At 41.0% G+C, this 22,173-nt stretch overlaps 1 protein-coding gene across 1 annotated transcript in view; it reads left to right on the forward strand.

Annotated features, from left to right (window-relative positions):
• Positions 1 to 22,173, forward strand: part of peak1 (pseudopodium-enriched atypical kinase 1) — a 100,900-nt gene that overhangs the window by 73,116 nt on the left and 5,611 nt on the right. The window contains exons 4-6 of the mRNA XM_034589241.1: positions 1,181 to 4,687; positions 13,417 to 13,658; positions 19,675 to 20,492. Coding sequence (XP_034445132.1) covers positions 1,320 to 4,687; positions 13,417 to 13,658; positions 19,675 to 20,492 — 4,428 coding nt within the window. The 5' untranslated portion in view covers positions 1,181 to 1,319. The remainder of the gene's footprint in view (positions 1 to 1,180; positions 4,688 to 13,416; positions 13,659 to 19,674; positions 20,493 to 22,173) is intronic.

The raw sequence follows: 22,173 nt of genomic DNA on the forward strand, positions 1-22,173 counted from the left end.
GAAGTGCTTCTGGTTTCCATTTTCCGTCTAACTGCTCTAGTTCATAGGATTTAGGACTTTAAGGTTTTGATTCATTGACATTATCAGTAGCATTTATCTCACCTAAGCCTGGCTGAAACAGCCAACTACAACACAGGACAGCAATTCAGAAATAAGCTCTCTTAATCCTCTTCACTTCTGCCTCTGCTTTTAGATTTGTACAGGTCCAGTTGAGGGCTGGGAGGAGACAGATCATTGGTTCAGAGCGTAGACTGGCTGCTAAGTAGGGAAAGCTTGCCACCTAATGGAGACAACGTAACCCTACTGTGTGCCTTCATAATACATTGCCTGTCTCAATTGTTATTTTTCAGCTTCCGTCATACCTTCGTTGCTTCATTTCAATCTGGGTATAATAAGTGTATAATGGGTTCTAATTCTACTTGTTTAGATGAGTATTTTAGTCCTACATGGACAAAACTTTGTAATTTTCTAACCACTCTGTGCAGTTAAGTATTTGTATCAAAGGAAATAAATGAATGTTTTAAATTAACAATCCAGATTTAGATTTTCCTGTCTGTGAAATATTTTGAATGAATGGTTTAAAGTGCACTTGCTGTTACCATGGTAATAGGGTTGCCACAGTGTGGAGATTTTCCCACCGGGTAAAAAACCAGTGACAACGCTTTTCTTACCGATGACACTAAATATATTTAACAAGACACAGCTCATTATCTGTAGAACTTTAACATTTGCTGTTTAGATTTTCCCATTACATTTTTAACAATACAAATTATTTGTGTGTGTGTGTGTGTGTGTGTGTGTGTGTGTGTGTGTGTGTGTGTGTGTGTGTGTGTGTGTGTGTGTGTGTGTGTGTGTGTGTGTGTGTGTGTGTGTGTGTGTGTGTGTGTGTGTTTGCGGATTAGAAGTTTGACCTCCCATTTAATCTGACAGAGTTTTTAGTTTGCTTCAATAATGTTATCAGGTTTGCTTTTTGCAATGATTCAGATTCAGAAATACTTTCAAATAGTTGCTTTAGCTCGGTCCACTGATATGTGAAAATGAACCAAATGGATTTTATATGTATATCAAAAATAAAAAAATGGACACAAAAGTCACACTGCAGATTAATGAGCATTGCATTAGTGAAATAGAATTTGATAAATATTTTAATTATACCTTTTTCTCCTGTTTTGTTTTTCAGGTCCAGCATCCCCTACATTTGAGGCTAAAGAATTCATCATTCATCATTGTGATACTACAGTAAGGTCCTGTGGCCTTTAGCTTCATGGCGGGTTTTCCTGTCCATTGACCCAGTGGGCTGACTTACTGGACCAGTAACCATGTCTGCCTGCAGCACATTCACAGAACACGTGTGGAAACCAGGCGAGTGCAAGAACTGCTTTAAACCTAAAAGTCTGCACTGTCTGGTTCAGAGTGGTGGAGGAAAGCCTCCCTCTGAGCAGAGGCCTTCAACAATTCAGCAACAGAATCCACTCACTGCTGGGGCCAGAGCCATCCCTCACCTTATCAACTCTCAGAGGGCCGTTAGTGGGTCGGCTCGCTCAGGAAACTTTCGCCCACCGGTAGCTAAGAAGCCAACCATTGCTGTTAAGCCTACTATGATGCTGCCCTGCTCCTCTGCAGGGCTAGATTTAGATGGCAACCTTCAACCACCACCAAATGTAATAGAACAGGGCAAAGCATCTGCCTTTAGAGTCTGGAATCGCAATGGACTGAACCGTAAATCACCTAGTGGGCCCAGAAACAACAACGAAGGAGAGGATGGCAATGAGGAGATTGAGGGCTATGGACAACTTAGCCCGAGGACTCCTAGTGGAAATAATAACAATAGTGGACTGACAGATGTCCTAAAGGAGATTGCTGGGTTATGTCCTGCCCGTAGTACTCCACCCCTTTCTGGCTCCAAGGACATGTTTTGGGGACGAATCAGTAGTTCATACCAACGGTCCTTGGAAAGAGGTCTTCTAGCCTCAAGCTGTCTGGCCATGGGAAGCAGCAGTAGTGGTGGTTGTGGAACTGCTCAAAAACGGGTATCCCTTAGTGACAGCGCCAAGATCATTAGCAAAGAGGGTGGTCGCTTTTGCTACCCAGAGTTTTCCAGTGAAGATGAAGATGATGAGGATGAGAGCGAAGAGACTGAAAGGGATGATGATGATGAACATGAGAGCTGGGATGAAAGTGATGAAGAGTTACTATCCATGGAGATCCGTATGAGAGGCCAACCACGCTTTGCAAATTTCCGAGCTGCCACATTGTCTCCAGTTCCCTTTGCTGTTGGGAAAAAATGGAATACTGTGCCTCTTCGGAATCGCTCACTTCAGCGGATTTGTGCAGTGGACTACGATGATAGTTATGATGAGATCTTAAATGGATACCCTTCCATGGACTCGAGTGGAGCTCTCTTTCCCTATGGGTCACATAACATGCAAGGCAGTTGTTTCCTATCAACCTCAGAGTCTACCACTTCTCCAGAATCATCATCATCGCTACCAGAGGATTCTCGAACAACTTCCAGCAGTGGGAGCAGTGCCCCCTTTGCTTTTAGAAATGGCCTGCATTCTCCCACCTCCCCTAAGGCACAGGTCCCCATCACTTCTCCTGCAAAAAAGGAGCCTGTCCACAGAGCACTGAGTCCACTGAAGGTGAATGAAACACACAAGGCTGTCCTGGCCATTAGATTAGAAGACCAGGATGGCAGAGAAGGCCTGCCAATGCCCCAGGCACTTCCAGGTCAACCAGTGACTATTAGTTTTAGTCCCACAGAGGAGCAAGCAAAACCATACCGTGTAGTGAACTTGGAAAAATCGCTGATCTGTAAGCCTTACACTGTAGTGGATGTGTCAGCATCCATGGCCAACAAAGACGAACAAATTCCAGACTCTACTCCAAAACCACAAAACCTGTCGATGCCCTCCAGCCCTACATCATTCTGCAGCGCTCCTTTAGGTCAGCCTCTGTCTCCAAAATCCCCTATTTCTCCATCTTCTTCTGTGATGCCAACATCACCCTCATCTGTTGCTCCATCAGTTACCTCCCGAAAGAAATCCGGGAGTATACGCTATCAAGAAGTGTGGACATCAAGCACAAGTCCTCGCCAAAAGATACCTAAAGTAGATTTAGGTGTTGGGCCTGGCCCCTCTATCCCTACACAACACTGCAGCCACAAGTCAGCTCCCACTTCTCCAATTGCTGGGCTGTCTTCCTCCCGAACTGTACCTGTGAAATCCCCTAACTTATCAGAGATCAAGTTCAACAGTTTCAATAATGCAGGCATGCCACCCTTTCCCATTATTATTCGCGATGAGCCAGCCTATGCCCGCAGCTCCAAGAATGCAGTCAAAGTACCTATTGTTATCAATCCAAGTGCATATGACAATTTAGCTGTGTACAAGAGCTTCTTAGGACTCAGTGGGGAAATCCCACAGCCAAAGGGGGTAGGTAATAGGGTAGCCAGCCATACATATGAAGAGATTGGTTCCTCTGAGAGTGTCCAATCCTCCTCAACAGAGAAAACTATCTCTGGTACAGGCACATCAGAGAGAGCCTCTTTTGAAGAGACAAAAGCTCCAGCGGAAGCAGCATCCAAAGTACCAAATTTACAACCTAGAACCACTACAGACTCTAGCACTGTGACAAGCACTGTGTTGAGCTCCAAAGTTGGGGCCCTCTCTCCCACTACATCAACAAATTCCCCTGCCATTCTTGCCATTACTGCAAACTTACCTAAACTCAGCCCGACTGCCAATTCTGTTATACGCACTTGCAACACAAGTGGAGATGCCACTTGCAGTAATGACGATGATACAGACTTAGTTTTGTCTTGTGGGGCAGTGGTAAGTCACAGGGAGGAGGCCAGTGCTGTACTTTCACAGATTGTGGCCTCCATCCAGCCTCCCCAAACTCCTCCAGAGTCCCCCTCAGCACATGCCAAAAACTTCAGTTCTGAGGAGCTGTATGCCCTCCCACCTGATGCCATGAAGGAGACCCTTACCCGACCCAAGTCTATTTTTTCCACAACAGATGGTTGTCTTTCTAAGCCCAAGAAGGACACGCCTTCAAAAGTTTTGTCTAAATCCCAGAGTGCCTCTGCTGCTGTCCCACTCTCCAGCCCCCGCTCAGAACCCAGTGCCCCCTCCCCCCCTCCTAGGTCTACGTCTTCCCCATACCACGCCTCTAACATCCTTCAAAGACATTTTGGCAACTGGACCAAGAGCTCCGCCTCCAGTTCTCCTTTAAGACCCAGTGAAGGGGAAGGAAGTCCTGGTGGAGACGGCAGACGTATTTCTGCAGAAAGCTCCAAACCCAAACGCTGGATCTCCTTCAAGAGCTTTTTTCGTCGGCGGAAAGATGAGGATGAACAGAGAGAGAAAGTGGAGAAGGAGAAGGGCAAGTTGGTTGGGATTGATGGGACAGTCATTCATATTCTTCCACCACCACCAATCCAAAATCATCACTGGTTCACTGAGGCCAAAGCAGAAGATCCCACCCAGAAGCCAACCATTATCTTCACCTATAAACCAGACAGTAGCAGCACCACTGGTGATGGAGAGGGAGAACTACGAGTAGAGGAGTGCAGACAAACTTCACAACTGGCATCTGATGAGACCAAAGAACCCAGACCTTTGAGCCCAGGGCAGACGTCACCCTCACAGAACACTGGAGTTGATCTCATCAGCAAGGACATCAGGTATTTGTTCAAGAACTTTTAATTTACTCTCCTGGTACCAGTATATTCAAATGTGCTCTAGTTTATAAAGCATGTAACAGTAGTGCTTCATAGAGAGGATTCTGTTCAAAACTGGGTTTTACAGTAAAGTGAATATTTTACACAAATTTATTTTATCATGACTTTGTCTTTAAGCCTTATAGGTGAACTCTAAGTAATATATTTAGTTGCGTTATGCCTACACCACTCCCTGCTGGTCTAATGAATGATCTTGCATGCAATACCTGTTTTACCATTACACACATGCATTCCCTTCAGAGCAGCCACATGGTCCAGCTCTAAATTAAGATGTTTAACCTTTTCCAGCTACCCCTCCAAAGTGCAAGGGTTGCTTCTCCTCTTTTCATACAGATACCTCATTAGAGATTCTAAAGGTGTTAAGGTGTTCTTAATTTGCCTTGTCTGCTCGCCCACTTGCTTGGACTACAAAGCCTGTGTGGTCTCTTCCCTAATGTCAACAATTACCTGAATAGCAGGCAGTGTGCTCAGTGTTCCTCCCTCCAGGAATGGGCCTTAAGCTGCTTTCAAACATGCAATGAACTCCGCAGTTCATCCGTATTTTCTCCGGAGGACGTGCATGGGTGAACGCAAATGTCTGAGTGAGATGGAGAATTTGATGTGAGAACACAGCAGGGGATCCCCCACTGGATTATACACGCAACAGACGCAAAAAAAAACAAAAAACAAATATCTCCGGGTGAAAAAGCAGTCATACACGTAGAAGACAGGGTTAACCCTAACCCTATAGTGTTTTTCAACTCTTTTTCAAGTCTTCAACTACTCTATTAATCACTGCATTAAATGACATAGTCCCTTAAGCTTCATGCATATGCACACATACTAACCGGCCTACATACCAATGAAGTTGTAGTTTTATACTTACATAATGAGTTCATTATTTTTGATTGACCCCCTGTTGCCCTTTGTGTTTAATCTCTTGAGGTAAATGTCCTGCAGTGTGGGTAATGGTGCCACATAAAGATGTCGAGCATAGCATATATCCAGCACCTGTTGGACATGTTTTTTTCTGTTAAAGATTATGAGCTTGTTTGTTGTGAATATTGTTGTTTTTTTTGCTGCAGAGGTGACGTTAAGGGTTATTTTTTGGGCAATCAATCAAGTGGTTGCAGCAGTGGCCAAATAAATACTCATTTATCAGGAAAGCTGTCAGCTGAAAGCACTGCTAATGATATGAAGTACTAATCATTTAGACAGCAGGCTGCACTACACTCTAAAAACAAAATCTGAAAACATTTTCAATTCATTTTGTGTAAATCATTGGTTTAGCACAATATATATAAAATATATATATGTTTGTGTGTATGTATACATTGAGTTGAGTGGGTCAAAAATGATTAAATTTTACCATAAAAAGTGTACAAAGACATGTTACCCCTTTCAATTAAATTCTAATATAAGGTAGTTATAATGTTACAACTGGGCAGCAAGAACAAGAAATCAAGAAATAGTTTGTAATATGGAGAGTTTTTTTTATTATTTAAGGCAAGTAATCTCTAAAATATTTCTTAACTGTGCCTTCCTGAGGGTGTCATGCTATCTAGTAAGATTTAATGGTTAATGAAGGGCAAAATTCTATTGTTTTATTTTGATTCTACATTTAATCATCCACAAATAACTAAATGAAAAGCTTTGATTTATTTTGGAAATGCATTAGGAAATTGTCATCACACACCACCAGCATGATTAGTTGGAATATCACTCTGGAAATATCACACCTACAGTTTAACTCATGTACAACTTCTTCAGTTCTTCTTGGGCATCTTCTCACCTGATCTCTTACATTCTGATTCCCTCGTAACACTGCCCTCATCCCTTTCTTCTCCTTTCTTCTCCTCTCTTTGTGTCTCTGCCACCCTCATATTATCCCTGCCTTCTGTTGCTTGGCTTGCCACCATTGCTTACTCTGTTTCATGTAATTTTTGCTCCTGTTCCATGTCTTCCATCCATATATTTTTGCCTTTGAGCCCGAAGCACTGTGAACTCTTAAATATTTCACTCCTCCATCCTGTCAAGAGCTCGGCCCCATTCTGTCTCATTTCTAGCTCCCCTCCGTTCCTCTCCTCCTCAAGTTTCAGCTCTAGTCATCTCTTTCTTCCAGAAGTTCCTGTCTCCTCTCTTGCCTAATAACAAGTGGTACAAGTATCAATCTCTTGATATGAGATAGGATATATAAGGGTGTTCTGTATAAATTTGAGCCTACCCAGTACAAGTTAGCCAAAATGTTGATGTCAAAAGGAGAGCAAAGGTGGTCTCCCAGTTCCTACAGAGGATGAAGGAGTAGTCAAATAACGACAAAATAATTTAACTCAGCTTATAATATTCAATAAATCACTTTTCAGTATTCAAGGTTTCTGTTGGGTCTTAACAAGTTTATCTGGATTGTAGGCCTTAATAGGTCTTGAATACATTGAAATATTGCATACTAGATCTTAAAAATGTGTGAATAGCTCTTAATTATGTTAAGGTTCATTTGACACTTCTTCCATTGCTCTTTATAAAAAAGAATGGTAAACATAATGTCTCTTTATGTTGTAGTTCTTTTTCAAAGACCCAGATATTAGCATGTTGTAATTAAACTATAAACAATACCAACATGTCACTGACAAAAGCCGACAAACATTTGGTCAGAAATGAATGCAGGACCATCAGCCTGGGTATGGGATTGACTATGGATACCTGCTGTCTCTGGCCATAGTTTGAGAGATAACGTAGCATTTTGAGTGTTATTCCCTAAAAGATTACTTCAATTTATCTTCAGTTATGCGGAAGTGTAATTCTGTGACTGCTATACCATCGTATCCCTTATTGAGAAGTCTTAAATTTAGACTAAAGTCTCCAGGAGACCCACAATACAAACTGCAGTATATAATATTAAATGCTACTCCTGTTTTTATTGACCTGCGAACATCAGGGAGCATCTAAGTATTAAAATACTGATCACGTCTTTGCAATAAAATTCATATGCTCATGTTTGATACCAGAAATAACAATTTTTGGAAACTTTTATTAAGCAGCTACTAGTATTGTACAAGACATCTCCACACACTGTGTAGCCACACACATGTTAGCCTATGTGGAATCACACTCCAATCAAACTATCACACGTAACTCATTGAAACATCTCACCTTTGGTCTCATCTACTAATTTTCTTTGCACTTGTCTTTGACAAACATTCCTTTGTGACCCTGCTGTTTACAGCATTCACTGTGAACCTGTCAATTAGTAACTGATTTATTCACTTGGTCTCTTGGCAGTTCTGTACCTTGCATTGTTACTTTACTGTTTATTTTGTGTTTACTTCAGTCTTTGGCGAATAGATTTGTGTTGACCCCAAAACAGAAAAAAACTAAACCTCTGCATGGTGCCTGAGCTTCTGTTGGTGTTGTGGAGGAAGATGTGACATAATCTCTAGAAAGAATGTGCCTGTGGAATGCGACTTCAGTAGATACCTCATGGTTCTTTGGGAACAGGCGTGAAAGGGTAAAAAAAAAACCTTGTTCAATATTTAGTGTTATTGTTTGACAATTGCATGGCGCCTATAGTTTTATATAGTTGGTATAAGTTATAGTATAAGTTGTTCAGCAGTGTACTGGAGCTATTGTTAGTAGTTTCTCAGATTTGCTATTTATTAGGCAACACATTTTCACCATTTAAAATATGTCTCCACAACCCATTTTTTTCTTACACTTTGTTGCACTACCTGATGTTGCTGATAAATAGTAACATAATATGTTTATTTATAAAGCAAAACCACTTTGATACTGGTGTATTTTCAGTAAGTGAAATATTTTCCATTTTGGCTTCTTAAAAACCTGAACTCTCCCTGGATAAAAATACCACTAGGTCAGTTATTGTTTGAACTGGTCACTCAGGTCATTTTACAGACCTTCTGTTTTGATTGGCAGAAGAAGGGTTAACTCCACTGTGTCTGTTTCTTTGCCTGGAAGCAGTTTTATTGGCCAACAGTAGGCGTGGTCCTCTGCTCTGGTGAACATTACCTCAGACAGGTAAGAGCATTCAAAGGGGGAGAATAGAGGAAGACGAGGAGCGAACACATGCAGGAAATAACTTTTGGATTCTTCACAAGTGGCCAGCCTACAGTTTCCACTCTACCTAGAATGTGAATTCTCCTGTGCCTTGTATCCAGGTTTCCCAGATGGGAAGCTGCGTGAGTCAGTATAGTGGGTAAGCTCCTTTCTTGCACTCACTTATGTTACCTGTGACCATGCATCAAGGCAATGTGAAGTCATGTTGACTTAGGGAGGACAGGTTTCTGAGATGGCGTGATTTGTGTTTTTGGTTGTTGTGATCATTCATTTCTTGAATAGAATGTCTGAGAAATTGAAATGCACTGAGGTAGCTTCATGCTGGCTCAACAAGTCAGGTCCTGACACTGAAAAATGTTGCAGGCATAAAGGTATTTTTGTGACCAGGGCCTCTCAAGGAGAGAATTGGTGCTCTTTTTGCCACATCATAGCTGACAGTAACCCATTATTTTCCTCCACCGCGGACGTTATGTTTTTATCCCTGATCATTTGTTTTTTGGTTGATTTGTAAGCAAGGTTACACAAAAGCAACTGAACAGATATCCACAAAACTTGGTGGAAGGGTGTTGTATGGGTCAGGGAAGAAGCCATTGCATTTTGGTGTGGACTTTCTTCAACATTGCATTTTTTCAACATCTTCTCCATAGATTTAGATTCTTGTTTTTAAAGAACAGGCACATTTAGGGAACTGATATCTATGAATGTGTGAAATTTGGTGCAGCTTGTCTATATTTAAGGAACAAGGAACCGTGAAGATTGAAGAGGAAACTGAGTAAACACGTACAAGTCAAACCACTCTCAGTTTTCATAGCACAGCCTGCATTCGATTTTTTTCACACTGCACTGTCGATTCACTGTTAAGTTTGGAAGTACACTCAGTCTTTGATTCCTGCATCTTTTCACACTTTATTTTGCTCAGCACTCTGCGCTGGGCCTTTTATTATATCGACTGTCGGCTACTGGCAAAGTGCTGAAGTCATAAACTCACAACTTGGAGGCTGTTGATCGACTCACTTACAAGTAGGGCTTATGACCTACAAAGACAGATCATAAACTTGTCAGATCTGATGCCTCCCTCAGACACAAGAGCCCCCGAGGTAGAGACAGATACATGAGTGGCTGGGTGTTTTTCTTCAAGTACTCACTTTTCTATCACGTCATGGCCACAATATTGCATTCAACACTTCTCTCTGAAATGCCTGTGTAATAGCAAATCCTGGAAAACCAATATGACTTTAAATAATGTGAGCAATATTTTCTGTCTGAAAAAAATGTCTTGGAAAAATGATAGTCATCTTTACAGTGAATTGAAACCAACTGAAAAAGAAAATCTTGGCTCAGGTTTCAGTTTTTTAGTCCTTACAGTTTTGTTTGGCTGATGATTCCTTCTCAAAAAGTGCATGATCACATAAAGCATTAGTCATATTAGTAACATATGATATCAACATTAGAGTCAAAGGAAATGACACATCTGATTCGGGATAAAACAAACATTACTGCCAGTCAGCCCCACCCATGACAATGCTTGTGGCTATGAAACCAGCACTTTGAACTGTTTGTGAACTTTCATGTTTTATCTAAACTTTTTACTGCTTGCTTTTCCTTTGTGTTATTATTTATCAGAAGGACAGGAATGATAAATAGATAAAAAAAAGTTTCAGACTAACAATGGTGGTGCTATAATAGTTAACATGCCATTAAAAATAATATCTCAGATTTAGAACAGATGGCAGGGCCTGTCACTTGCTTAGGTGGTAGATATCGCAGGTATTGTGTGTGCTACAATGGGGGTGATATCTACGGTAGTTTAAAGTGTCAGCCAGCCTGGGTGATCGTACCTGTGTGGCCTGGGGGTGTAATGTCGCACACAGGTCACATTAAAAGACTGTGGCTCAACTGTTATCAGATCAGAGGTCAGTAACCAGGTCGCACTGAGTTTTGTTTTTTACTGTGATCAAAGTGGGCAGACAGATCCCAGAAGGCTCCTGATGAAACACCAGCTGTTTACATTTATTCACCATAGAGCTGAGACACACGGCTACGGATGACTGTGGAAAAACGCCAGCTCTTTCTGCATGAGCCTACTCGATGCATTTTAATTTATGGAATTAAAATAAAGTACTTTGTGAATCAAAATGGTTATTTCTCAGTTTCAGCTTTGTGCTTGTGCTTAGCTGCAGTCTCTCTTTATTCTCTTTAACTCCTGCTTTAACCAGATGTTGTGGATAGGTTTGACAACATATCAGTGTTATTACATGTTCAGGGCTTTCTTCTTGTTACTATATTACACCTATTGCCTCATTGTACTTAGGTCTGTTAGACACCGGTGGGCTCATTCTCTTGTTATGTGAACATCTTCAGTAATTGTTTGGGGATGAAGGGTTGCTATTGGTTACTTTTCAGCTCTTTAGAAAGCAATGTTTGAACTTGTATCTCTTACAAAGTTATTTATAGGAATAGTTAGCTCTTAACAGTTAATTTTTTAAGTGAAGGACTGGACAATGTAATTTAAGAACAGAAAAATAATCTTGCATAATTATTTGACAATCACATTCATAACATAATATAATCTGACCTAATATGTTTGTGTATGACAGAAATATAACAAAATGAAACCCTCATACTGTACGTTTGTTTTTTAACTGTGCTGAGATTACTCCTCAGTTTGGTTCATATTTGACAGACATGATTGTACATGCATTTAAGTGTCATTACTTTTTTTTTATAATTGTTATATTGTTATATTTTAAAATGATCTGCAGCATTGGCACGAACTTAAGCTCGTCAATTATGTGTATGTTAATTTGCATCCATGTGCTCGAGACAAAGAGGGGACCCACTCATAAGAAATTGCTTCGGGGCACGAGTAGTGGTCTCAAACTCCACATGGTACATTTACATCAGAGTATGGATCCCTGACCCGAGCCCATTGTAGCCAAATGGGCAGGGCTAGTTTGGGACAAACATTTTGAAAAGATATATGGGTTTGGGTCGGGTGCAGTCACATTGGCTTGGCTTGCCTACTTGATTTTTTACACTGCACATGCCTGTTATCAATGAAAACAAGGAAATATTAGGTTGGGCTTGGTTAGTTTTCTCTCAAGCTTGGATTGTTTCGGACACAAAAGTACAACCCGAGGTGTTCTCTACTTTAAATGCAAAGTACTTTTCTTCTAATCTATGTCAAACGTTTCAGGAAAAGTGTTCTTTTACAGTGCAATGTGATGCACACCGGCCCCGTGGGAAACATTGGGCTGTTACTTCCTTAAATGAAGACACATTTTGCAAATTGTCTGTACAACATGAGTGTCGTGTCAGTTACAAACTATAGCGTACGACAAGTATCTCATAGCGTCCTCAAGGCTTTCACACTGTGGTCCGAGTCGCTCTATGCAGTCTCAGCTCTGTCAGTGATATCACACCCAGAGTAACTGTAAGATATGACCTAGATTCCTCGTGTCCACAACTCAGATGAGCTGCTGTCAGTTCATTATAAAGATATGGTCTTGTTGTGTAATAGGGGACAATATGTATTTATTCTGCTGTAAGTAGTTGTGAAAAGAAGCATTTCAACAGAGACGTAAAATGCAGCAGATGACTTTTATTTATTTCCTAAACACCTTACTCTTGTCAATTTCTTGAGGTAATACTTTGCACCAATGTTGCTACACTTGGAAAATTAGTCAGCAGATTGTAAGAATCAGTTATATGAAATTTGACTATTGCTAAAATTACATGGGTAATTATAACTCCCCTTTAAGATTCTACTAATGCCGGTTTTACAAGAAGGGTTTTGCAAAAGAAACCAGGGAAAACTCTGAAAAGTACTGTTTACCGCTTCTATTTCAACATCGATGATCCACAAAAATACAGTAAATCTGAGAAATATATACTTAGTTCTTAATCGTCTGGTCCAGTACAACTGCACTCACACGGGGAGTGTTTGTCCCGAAAAGAAAAATAACATTCCACACTCCCTGGAAGTGAGAGTTATTAATACAACAAAAAGAGCCGATATAATCCAGGAAAGATCTGTTTCGTCGATCAATGAAAAAACGAGAAAACAACAGTTTAGCGAGCAGTCACTCGATACTTCCTCTGTTCTCAGTCCTCTAAACCCCAGTGAATGTGACCAGCTATTTCCACATATGTTTGTAGTCATGCAGAAAATATCCTCGGTGTCTTTCAGTCGTGCTGTCCCCAATTCATCCCTTAATGAAAAAGAAGAAGAGTGCTGATGAAGTGATACAGACATTGATTTGAAAAACTGAAAAGATAAAAACATTATTGTATTTGTTTAGTTCATATCCTGTGGTCCTAGATACAGTTATTTGTCATAGACAAAATGAACAATGGCAGATAGAGGCCCTTATCAAAAGCTTGTTTATCATCTTTAAACACTACTATCTTTGAAATGGAGCTCTAATATCATCCTGCTTCATTTCTGACTTGTTTTGCAGATATTATCATGCAGAATAAAGAATAAGAATAATGAACCTAATCAAAGTAGTGGGTGAAACATCAGAAGCCAAACTATTTTCATCATCAGACTGTTAATGGAGCCCGTACTCCACATTTTCATAACTAACTGATCCGCGCCTCTCTCTTCCTGTCATGTGCAGCCAGGTACCGGGCAGTGCCAGCAATGCGAAGGATCGGGATGTACTCGGTGCCCCCTGTCAAAGTGCCAGAGTGAATCTGGGTCTGGTGCTTGGGGAGGGCGAGGAGAGCCATGCCAACCTGCTCGCCACACCAGCTTCAACCAGCGAGGGCAGCCTCGGAGAGCCGGAGGAGGACGGGAATCACTCCCATCACTCCCACTCTCCTGCCTCTAGCCAATGCAGCGCCACATACAGCAACATCGGTAAGAGCGACACATGCAAAAGATGGTTTCTTAAATTTGTCTTTATGTGTATTAGCATTGTATATAGGGGACATAAAGCTGAGAAAATGTATGTAAACCAGTTCTTACTGTGCAGGAACTACAAAGTCTGCAAGCCTTTGTTCACCAAAATGCATTTTACCCTTGTGTAGGACTGATTTTGTGATTGACTCATCACCAACACCTGAATTTTATTTTGCACTGCAAAGGGTTTGCCAGAATATAAAGTGAACAATTTCCTTATGCAGTTCAGAATATACTTTTTTTATCAAGACAAATGAGAGGGAGAATGCAGATAAGCTGCTGACTGTGAGATATAAGAAAAACTTCACATGGTTCTACAGTGTTTTGGCTGCAAATTATATTTTGTCTGACTTGCACTTGTTTTTTACCTCTGCTATAGGAGTTGGTTTGTTAGTTGGTTGGTTTGTATGTTGGTTTTTAAGCAAGATTACACAAAAACAACTGGACAGACTAAAACAAAACTGGTGGAAGAATGACTCAGGAAAGACCCCATTTAGTTTTGGTGCGGATCCGGTTTAGGGTCTGGATTTAGGAATCGTTTTCTTCACTTTCTTTAACATTGCGAGATAGGGCTTATTTCAATATTTCCCCTTTGTCAGAGGAATGATTCATGGATCATAATGAAAAAGGCACATTTAGGGGACTGATATCTATGAGTGTGTGTAATTTGGTGCAGTTTGATTGAATGTAAGGGGCCATTCTAGTTGGTACTGATCAAAACTTTTCTTAGGTACCTGGAGTCAGGTGATGAACATTTCCAGAATATGTCACTCTTCAGCCTCTGCAGTTCACTTCACTACTGTAAAAGTGGCTGGTTTTGCTTTTTTAAGCATCAGCACACCTCCGGATGTGACAAGTAATAATTAATTCCCCGCTAAAACAGCTGCAGCTCGAAATTCTCAACACATCTCATCATCCACAGTTGTCAATTTGGAATATAGATCAACCTGAAATTATTTATTTCAGTTCAGGGTGGAAATCTGTGTCCCGAGTTTAGTTTTTGAAAGTGTGTCTGTCCCTGGGAATAATTCTCAACGGGAATATGTACTGCATGACAGAAATATAATTGAGCCTTATCATTATTTAGTCTTTACTCTAAATATTCAGGTTTGACTCTGCAATCTTCAAGCCAAAGTTGAAAACAGTACTAAAGTCCACAGCTGAATAATTCTGTCAGTTTCACTGGATTCCTGATTGTAGTAGATAAATCTTCTATACCAAATAAAAATGTCTTTTTATAATAATAACATGTTTAACCTGAGCTTTCTAGTTTAATTTGACACAGTGAGTGGGGTCAGAAGAACAAACACACAGAAGTTAAATCTGTAAAAAAGAGAAAGAACAATGTTATAACTGTCTATTTTAGTTTTTGCTTTAACCCCTAACCCTATTTAAAGCTAAAGAAAATAAATTGTATAGAAATAACTGAGATAAAATCTTATTTGCTTCACGGTGGCATTTTTGTTGATAAAAAACATTGAGACCAGCCCTCAGCAAGTGCAATAACCTCACAAAAAAGATGAACTTCACCTTCACTTCAAGGCTTTGGCTTTTTGGCTTTGAACACCATCGGAAAAGGGAAATATTGAGGGTTGAATTTTATTTATGTAGTTACGCATAAATATATATATTTTCTTAATTTAAAACAAGACATTTTTTCAGCAAGTTATCAATATTTATTCATCTTAAATGTGTTTGGATTTTTGTCTGAGCAGCCCAAGATGATTTCAGGTATAGTCTTTTAAACAAAAAGAGTTTTTGAAGTAACAAATAGGTCCCGATACCCACTCTGTGGTTTATAATAATACTTATAAAGTTCTGCAGTCTGTTTGTAATAATATCATCATCATATTTTTGTCAGCAGCTCAGGTTCACATGTCCGGTGGTGGTGGAACGAGGGGAGAGAGAGAGAGAGGCAGGCTCAGCTGTCAAACGTGTCTGGCAACTTACAACATGAAGTGTTGGAAAGATCTCATTATGATCAGGCAGTGTGGGAGAGAAAAAGAATAAGTAACACAAAGGGATTTGGAGTGTGGGTTTGTGGAGAAGATGCACTACTGAGCTGCATCACTGTGTGTTTGCACATGTTGTGTGATGTCTTAAATGTGTGTTGGTCTTCTTGTTAAAGGATTCATCAGAGGTTTTGTGTGTCGTTGTTCTAATTAGGCTCTTTTACAAGGGTGTGAGCAACACTGGGTACAGTGTGTGTTTTTTAGTGATTCTCAGAATGCACACCGGCTCTGGATGAATATATTTGGAATGTGCTAAAAGCTCCCTGGATGATGCAAGATGAGCTGCCGGCAGCCTAGTTCTACATGCTGCTAATGAGGGACAATGCAGGAGCAAGTGTGTGTTTGACTTCCATTAAACATAGAACATTTTCGTCTGTGAGGGTGTGTGTGGCCTTTAAAATGAACACACAGAGCTTCTATCTAGTGTTTTCGACCTGACAGGATTTCAGGATAGATTTGCATTCCCACTCTCCATGCTGCTCAGTTTCGCCTGCGGAAAAACTCCCTGTTCACACATTTTAGTGGAGAATCACATTCATAAGTGTCTGCCTCTCGCGCTCTCTCTCTCTCTCTCTCACTCACTTGCCATATATACGCTAAGCACACACTTGTGTTTTAATCCGAGCACTAGGAGGCAGAGCGCTCTCTGCCTCACTCACTGAGAAGTCTCCAGTGTTGGTGGGAGCGTTGAGCCTGCCTGTTGGCACCAGCGGCTCCGGACAGACTCTCAGGGATGGAAGCAGAGCAGAGCTTTTCTCTCTGCCTCCCTGTGCTGCTGCTGCTGCACCACATTTACCTGAAAACTTTGAGGCATTAGTGGAATTGAGGTAGGCTTGTTTTCCTTGTTTTTCGACCTCATCTCGCATTAATTGTCTCTTTCATCAACTGTCTGTCTCTCTATCTCTTTGTTGTCAGGGGTCTCCTGCTCCCCCCATCGCCTCTTATGCATTTTTCTTTCTCTGTCACTTTCACCTCCTCTATAGCCACCCTCGCCACTGCTCCGGCTTCATTCCTCCCCTCTACCCACCTCCTCTATCGCCTCCTGTTGTCATGGTGTCACAATTAGTTTTATTTCTGCACGACGGCTGAACAGTAATCGCTCTGCTTCGAGAACAAGTTCCCTCATCTCCTTACAGACAAATATTGGAAAATATGAGTCTAAATATGTGGAAATATATGATGTTTTCTATATTTAATATATAGCATTAACAATATTTGGTTAATTTACTCTGTTTAAGAAGTTATTTTCCTGTTAATTTGAAAATCTTAAATGTATTTATATTTCATCTAAATGAAGATGAATAAATAGTACATACATTTTCTCACATTTTTAAATCATCGTTTTAATTTTCATTCAGAAAACATAAAAAGGGAGGAAACCATTACCTCAACCCTGCTAATAATGTAACAAGCCTTGTTACTGCGACTTCCTCAGCACAGTAGCTGTGATGATGATGATGTAATGATGAACAGAAGAGAGGTACCCAGAGACAGATAACAGTTTCACACATATTAAGTTCTGCGTTTTAGAGAAAGGGATTAGCTTTTTAATCCTGAGCAGATTTTTTTAGAGACGGGGGCTTTGCTGTTTTATCTCCTTGATACGCGACAAAGGTCAAAGGATGTTAAGTAGTTCTGTTTTTTTCTAACACTGTCATTTTAAGTGTAATCTGATCCTCCTCTTGAAAAATTCTCGTTGGCCTCTTTTTTCACTATATTTTAACATATATACACAAAGAAATTTGTCAGACCCCTAATTTAATTTATTTTTTGCTATAAATTCTAACGTGTTATGCTCAAGGCCATATGTTTTTAGAATCCCCATTCTAAAGCCAAATCAAAACATACATTATCTCAAGTATCTTTCCATAGAAGTTTGAATCCTTACAACTTTATAGAGAAACCCAGAGAAATGTCATGCAATAAATCCTGCATTATATTAAAATGTTCCATTTCCAATTTTTTTAAATTGAGAGGTGTTGATTCAACTGCGTGATCATTTTGGAGGCTATAGTTTCTGCTACTGTTAAAATGTGTTACATATCACTGAGAAGTGTTTCTGCTGTTTAACCTACACTCATTGATATAAATAGGGTGTACCAAATAATATAAACTCCTGTCAGTTTAACACAGTACACCCCAACAGCACCACAAACTGCAGCCTCCATAATGATCCCACAGTTGAATCCTCCCTCTTAAACAGCTTCAACGCACACTGAACATCATAACTTTGATGAGGGAGGACATATGTTGCTGCAATAGTTGCAGTAGTTTTTTTTTGGTTTTTTTTAAGTAAGGGGACAGTCACTAACTGGGTTAGTCTTACGTAATCAAGTTAAGTCATGGCACGTTGCTGCAATAAAAGACAGAAGGCGACAGTTGTTTTCTTGGATTACTGCAGATTGGTGGAGGAACACATTAAATACACTCGTTCCAGGGAGGATTAACAAGACTCATTTACTTCATCCCGACTGCTCTTTCTGAAGGACTCCGCTGGTTACTTAAGATGATGGCAGCGTGATGCACATGTGAGGAGTTATTTACAGGACTTCTTAATGAGCAGCATTTAGTCTCTGCGTAGAGAAACCATTTGATGCCTGTCACGTGGGGAGTGCAGCCTCTTATCGAGATCTTCAAAGAAATCAGGGTGTTCCCCTGTGAGTTAAAAGCTGCACAGCAGGACTGTGACCTTGTCCATCCACTCAGTTAAAACCATCAGGCTCTTTCATTCCCATCATGCAAGCTCCACGATTCCTTTGCTCTTTTCATCACACCAGACACTCGTCTCTGACCCTTCTGCCTCTGCGGTCCGCAACTCCAGAACACTTTGAGGGAGTCCAATCAACCCCTCTACCCTCATTTCCCCTCCCACCTCCATCCCAGAGAAATAAGGTCACTTCAAGTAACTGATAAGTGTGCGCTCCACGCTGCCTGTTTAAGCCTCACTGCAGACCACGACTTCAGATTTGAGTCAGGCAGCTGGATGGTTGGAGGGACGACTTGTGCCCAGCTGTCCTGCTCTCTGGCTTGAATGCTCCTCAGGGCCACGAGTTACCTCACGTGCCGCAGCACACAACCTCGTGTCACCTTCTCATCTTTATGGGAGGCAGCACGCCAGTGGGAGGGAGAAAATGCTGATGGATAGCAACTAATAGCTGTAGCGAAGATAATGATGAGCGTGGAATGATTTGCATGTCAGATGTCATTTTCTTTTCAGCTGTTAGGAAATCTGGTGATAAATCATTCACTGATAATTGTAAATTATATTGGATATATTTGATTTTTACAATAGATCATTGTCTGCTCAGAAGAAAATGAATCAAAGAATTCAAGCTTGAAAAAAGACAAAACTGTATTTCAAACCAACAAGTGGCTCACCTTCAGAAAAATATACTCAACAAGATATTTAAATTTAACTCAGCCTGCCAGTGGTGAAATTCATATGCTCATCAGAAGTAAATGACGCAATACAGCAATTTAATGACTTGATTGCATATATGCAGTATTTTAATGTTGTTTGTTTTTTTAGTTTTACTGTTGAACATACTGTTGAGTAGTTTGATCTCTCTCGATGTTTTTTTAACTCACAAGATGGTTTTCAGTTAAGTAAATCTCAATCTTCAACGAGGTAACTTGTAACTGCAACTGTCAAGTAAATGTTATTGAGCAAAAAGTACAATATTGTCCAACAAAATGCAGTCGATATAACTGTAGTTTCAGAAAAGTACCTCAAATTGTACTGAGGTACTGATGAAGGTACTTAGTTACTTTGGGTGAACACAGACCGCCTGAATGATAAATGCAGTTCCACTGATGTCACAATATGATACATTTAAATTTAACTTTTTATTTTATGTTTCTCTGCTGGTATACGATACAGTGATTTAAGTTCTATATCAGTTTGAATTTCATTGATTCTTAGTAACAAACTAAACATGGCATCATTTTCCCCTCTCTTCCAGGTCAATCCAGAGCCAACATGATCCCCCTGAAACAACCAAGGAAACAAGCATCCACTGACACCTTGGCTTCCATCGACCTGGACGGACCCGCCGACCAGCCAGCCCATAAGGCCACACCCCCACCACTACCCAAGAAGGGTGTACCTCGCCACAGCACCGACTCGAGCCTGGGAGGCAAAGAGCAAACCCAGGGAGCCCAGAGACCCCGGGCTGAGGCTAAACCTGGGGGCACCAACCTCAGTGTGGCCAACCCTCTGTACGACTTGGACTCCACCTGGGAGACGGCAAGTCAGAGCTCCTCCCTCAGCTCCGAGCCTCATCGATCCCACAATCACGAAAGCGGCGACTCACTAGAGAGGCCGTCAGCTGCTGCAGCCACCAACAGGGGCCACCCGACTAACAGCACGTCCTCCATGGTTCCTCCGCCGGCGTTTGCTGCACCCAGCGCCACCGGCAGAGAGAGGAGACCCTACCCAAGTACAGAGTCTCTGGCTGGAAGGGGTCGGGCGACAGGTCGAGTTGCTGGTACTGGAGGGGGAGGAGGCTCCAAACCCCAGAGATCTGCTCTCTACAGAGGTCTGGACAGCTGGGATGAAGTGGTGGGGAAGATCCGGGGTCTCCACACAGACACGCTGCGGAAGCTGGCAACGAAGTGCGAGGACCGTTTCATGGCTGGCCAGAAGGATCATCTGAGATTTGGGACTGACAGCTGGTCCCTTTTCAGACTGACCACTGGGAAACCCTGCTGCGAGGCGGGTGATGCTGTTTACTACACTGCTTCCTATGCCAAGGACCCACTGGTCAACTACGCTATCAAGGTGATATGACCTGTTTACAGATGAGTTTGTTCTGCAGGATGACCACTTCTGTTTTAATGCACATTATAATCCTGTTTGCTTTTTGCCTGGCAAAGAAGACTATGGTTAATAGGGTATTATATTAGGGCCTGAGGAATTTTATTTAAGTCTATTAAATGAAATCTACCACATTTGACTTACTTCTACTTACTTAAGGTTACTTTAGTTAACACAAAGTGATGCACCTTTGTTTTTTTGGACTAGAAATTGTAAAACAAGCTGTTCAAATTTCTAGATTCAGATGAAAAAAATGTAGTAGTGGGCCATATAGCTGCATTTATTGGTCAATTGAATAATGATCTGATCTATAGAAAAATAACTTGTAGATGAAGAAACCATTTTTATAATCAATGAATTGTCTTTTTAATGCAATGATGCCAAACCTTTTGTTTCAGCTTCTCCTGTTTGTTTTACGGTATATCAATGCAAGCTTGATATATTTGAGTTTTAAATGTTGGGTGGAAAACAAGACAACATTTTTTTTTTTGTATGATTATTGGCCCTTGTATTGATATATTGTTTTAATTTAGTGCAGTTTTTGTAAATTAATACTAAATACTCACCATAACATGTAAAATCGAAAACCTGTGAACATTGTATGATCCCTGAAACACAAACTGAGCAAGTTTGTCCCACTTCAACTACTTGCTACATGCCCGACCTAAAAACAGCCACAGTTCATAATATATACTTCACCAAAGTATTGCAACAAACTTGTTCTTTTCAGCATTGTAGGAGTTTGAATGTATTATTGTTTGTTTGTTTGTATTTTTGTTATTTTGTCTTGTCCTACTTTGCGTTCTTGCTGCATTGAGAGAGATGCTTTGTTAAATTTGGGTCTGGTGAATGTTGAACACAAAAGATTCATTAATCACCATTGTTTTGTTTCGGTTGGCAGAATCTCCTCCCACTCACTTAACTGCGGTGGAGGAATGTGCTGAAATATTTGCACTTCAAGCCTTTAGGGCACGATCTTGTGGAATGAAACCTGTGTGTGCATGCATAATTGTGTGAGGGGAGCACTTTTGCCTGTGTGTGTGTGTGTGTGTGTGTGTGTGTGTGTGTGTGTGTGTGTGTGTGTGTGTGTGTGTGTGTGTGTGTGTGTGTGTGTGTGTGTGTGTGTGTGTGTGTGTGTGTGTGTGTGTGTGTGTGTGTGTGTGTGTGTGTGTGTGTGTGATAGGAGAGGGGCAGGGGCAGAGCTTCCCGGAAGAGCTCTGAAGCAAAATACAAAGCAGATATGGATGAAGGTTGCATTATTCACAGGGTACGAAACTCTCTGTGCTCCGCAACACTTCAAAGCTTCGCCTTCATATTAGCAGCAGGCTCAAGAGAAAGTCTTGTTTTTTATGATTCTCATCCATAAATAAGGCAACTAGGAGCAGCAGAACAGAGACAGGCCCCAACTTTCCAATTATATTTTCCCCATCTCTCTATTTTGATGTGGCCCACGTGTGCTCCTGCCTTCCTAAAACCTGCAACTGTATGACAAGCTAATTATTCCGCTTTCAACGTGACTGTGTGAATTCTCAACTCTCAGGGGAATTCAGCAAGCGACTCCAGGTGCTTTAAAGGTTTACAGCTTCCCTAAAATATCAGGAAACGCCCGGGGCTCTGTGTTACAGACACAAACACTGCGGTGCAG

This window comes from Hippoglossus hippoglossus, chromosome 6 (assembly GCF_009819705.1).
Source record: "Hippoglossus hippoglossus isolate fHipHip1 chromosome 6, fHipHip1.pri, whole genome shotgun sequence".
Lineage (NCBI taxonomy): Eukaryota > Metazoa > Chordata > Actinopteri > Pleuronectiformes > Pleuronectidae > Hippoglossus > Hippoglossus hippoglossus.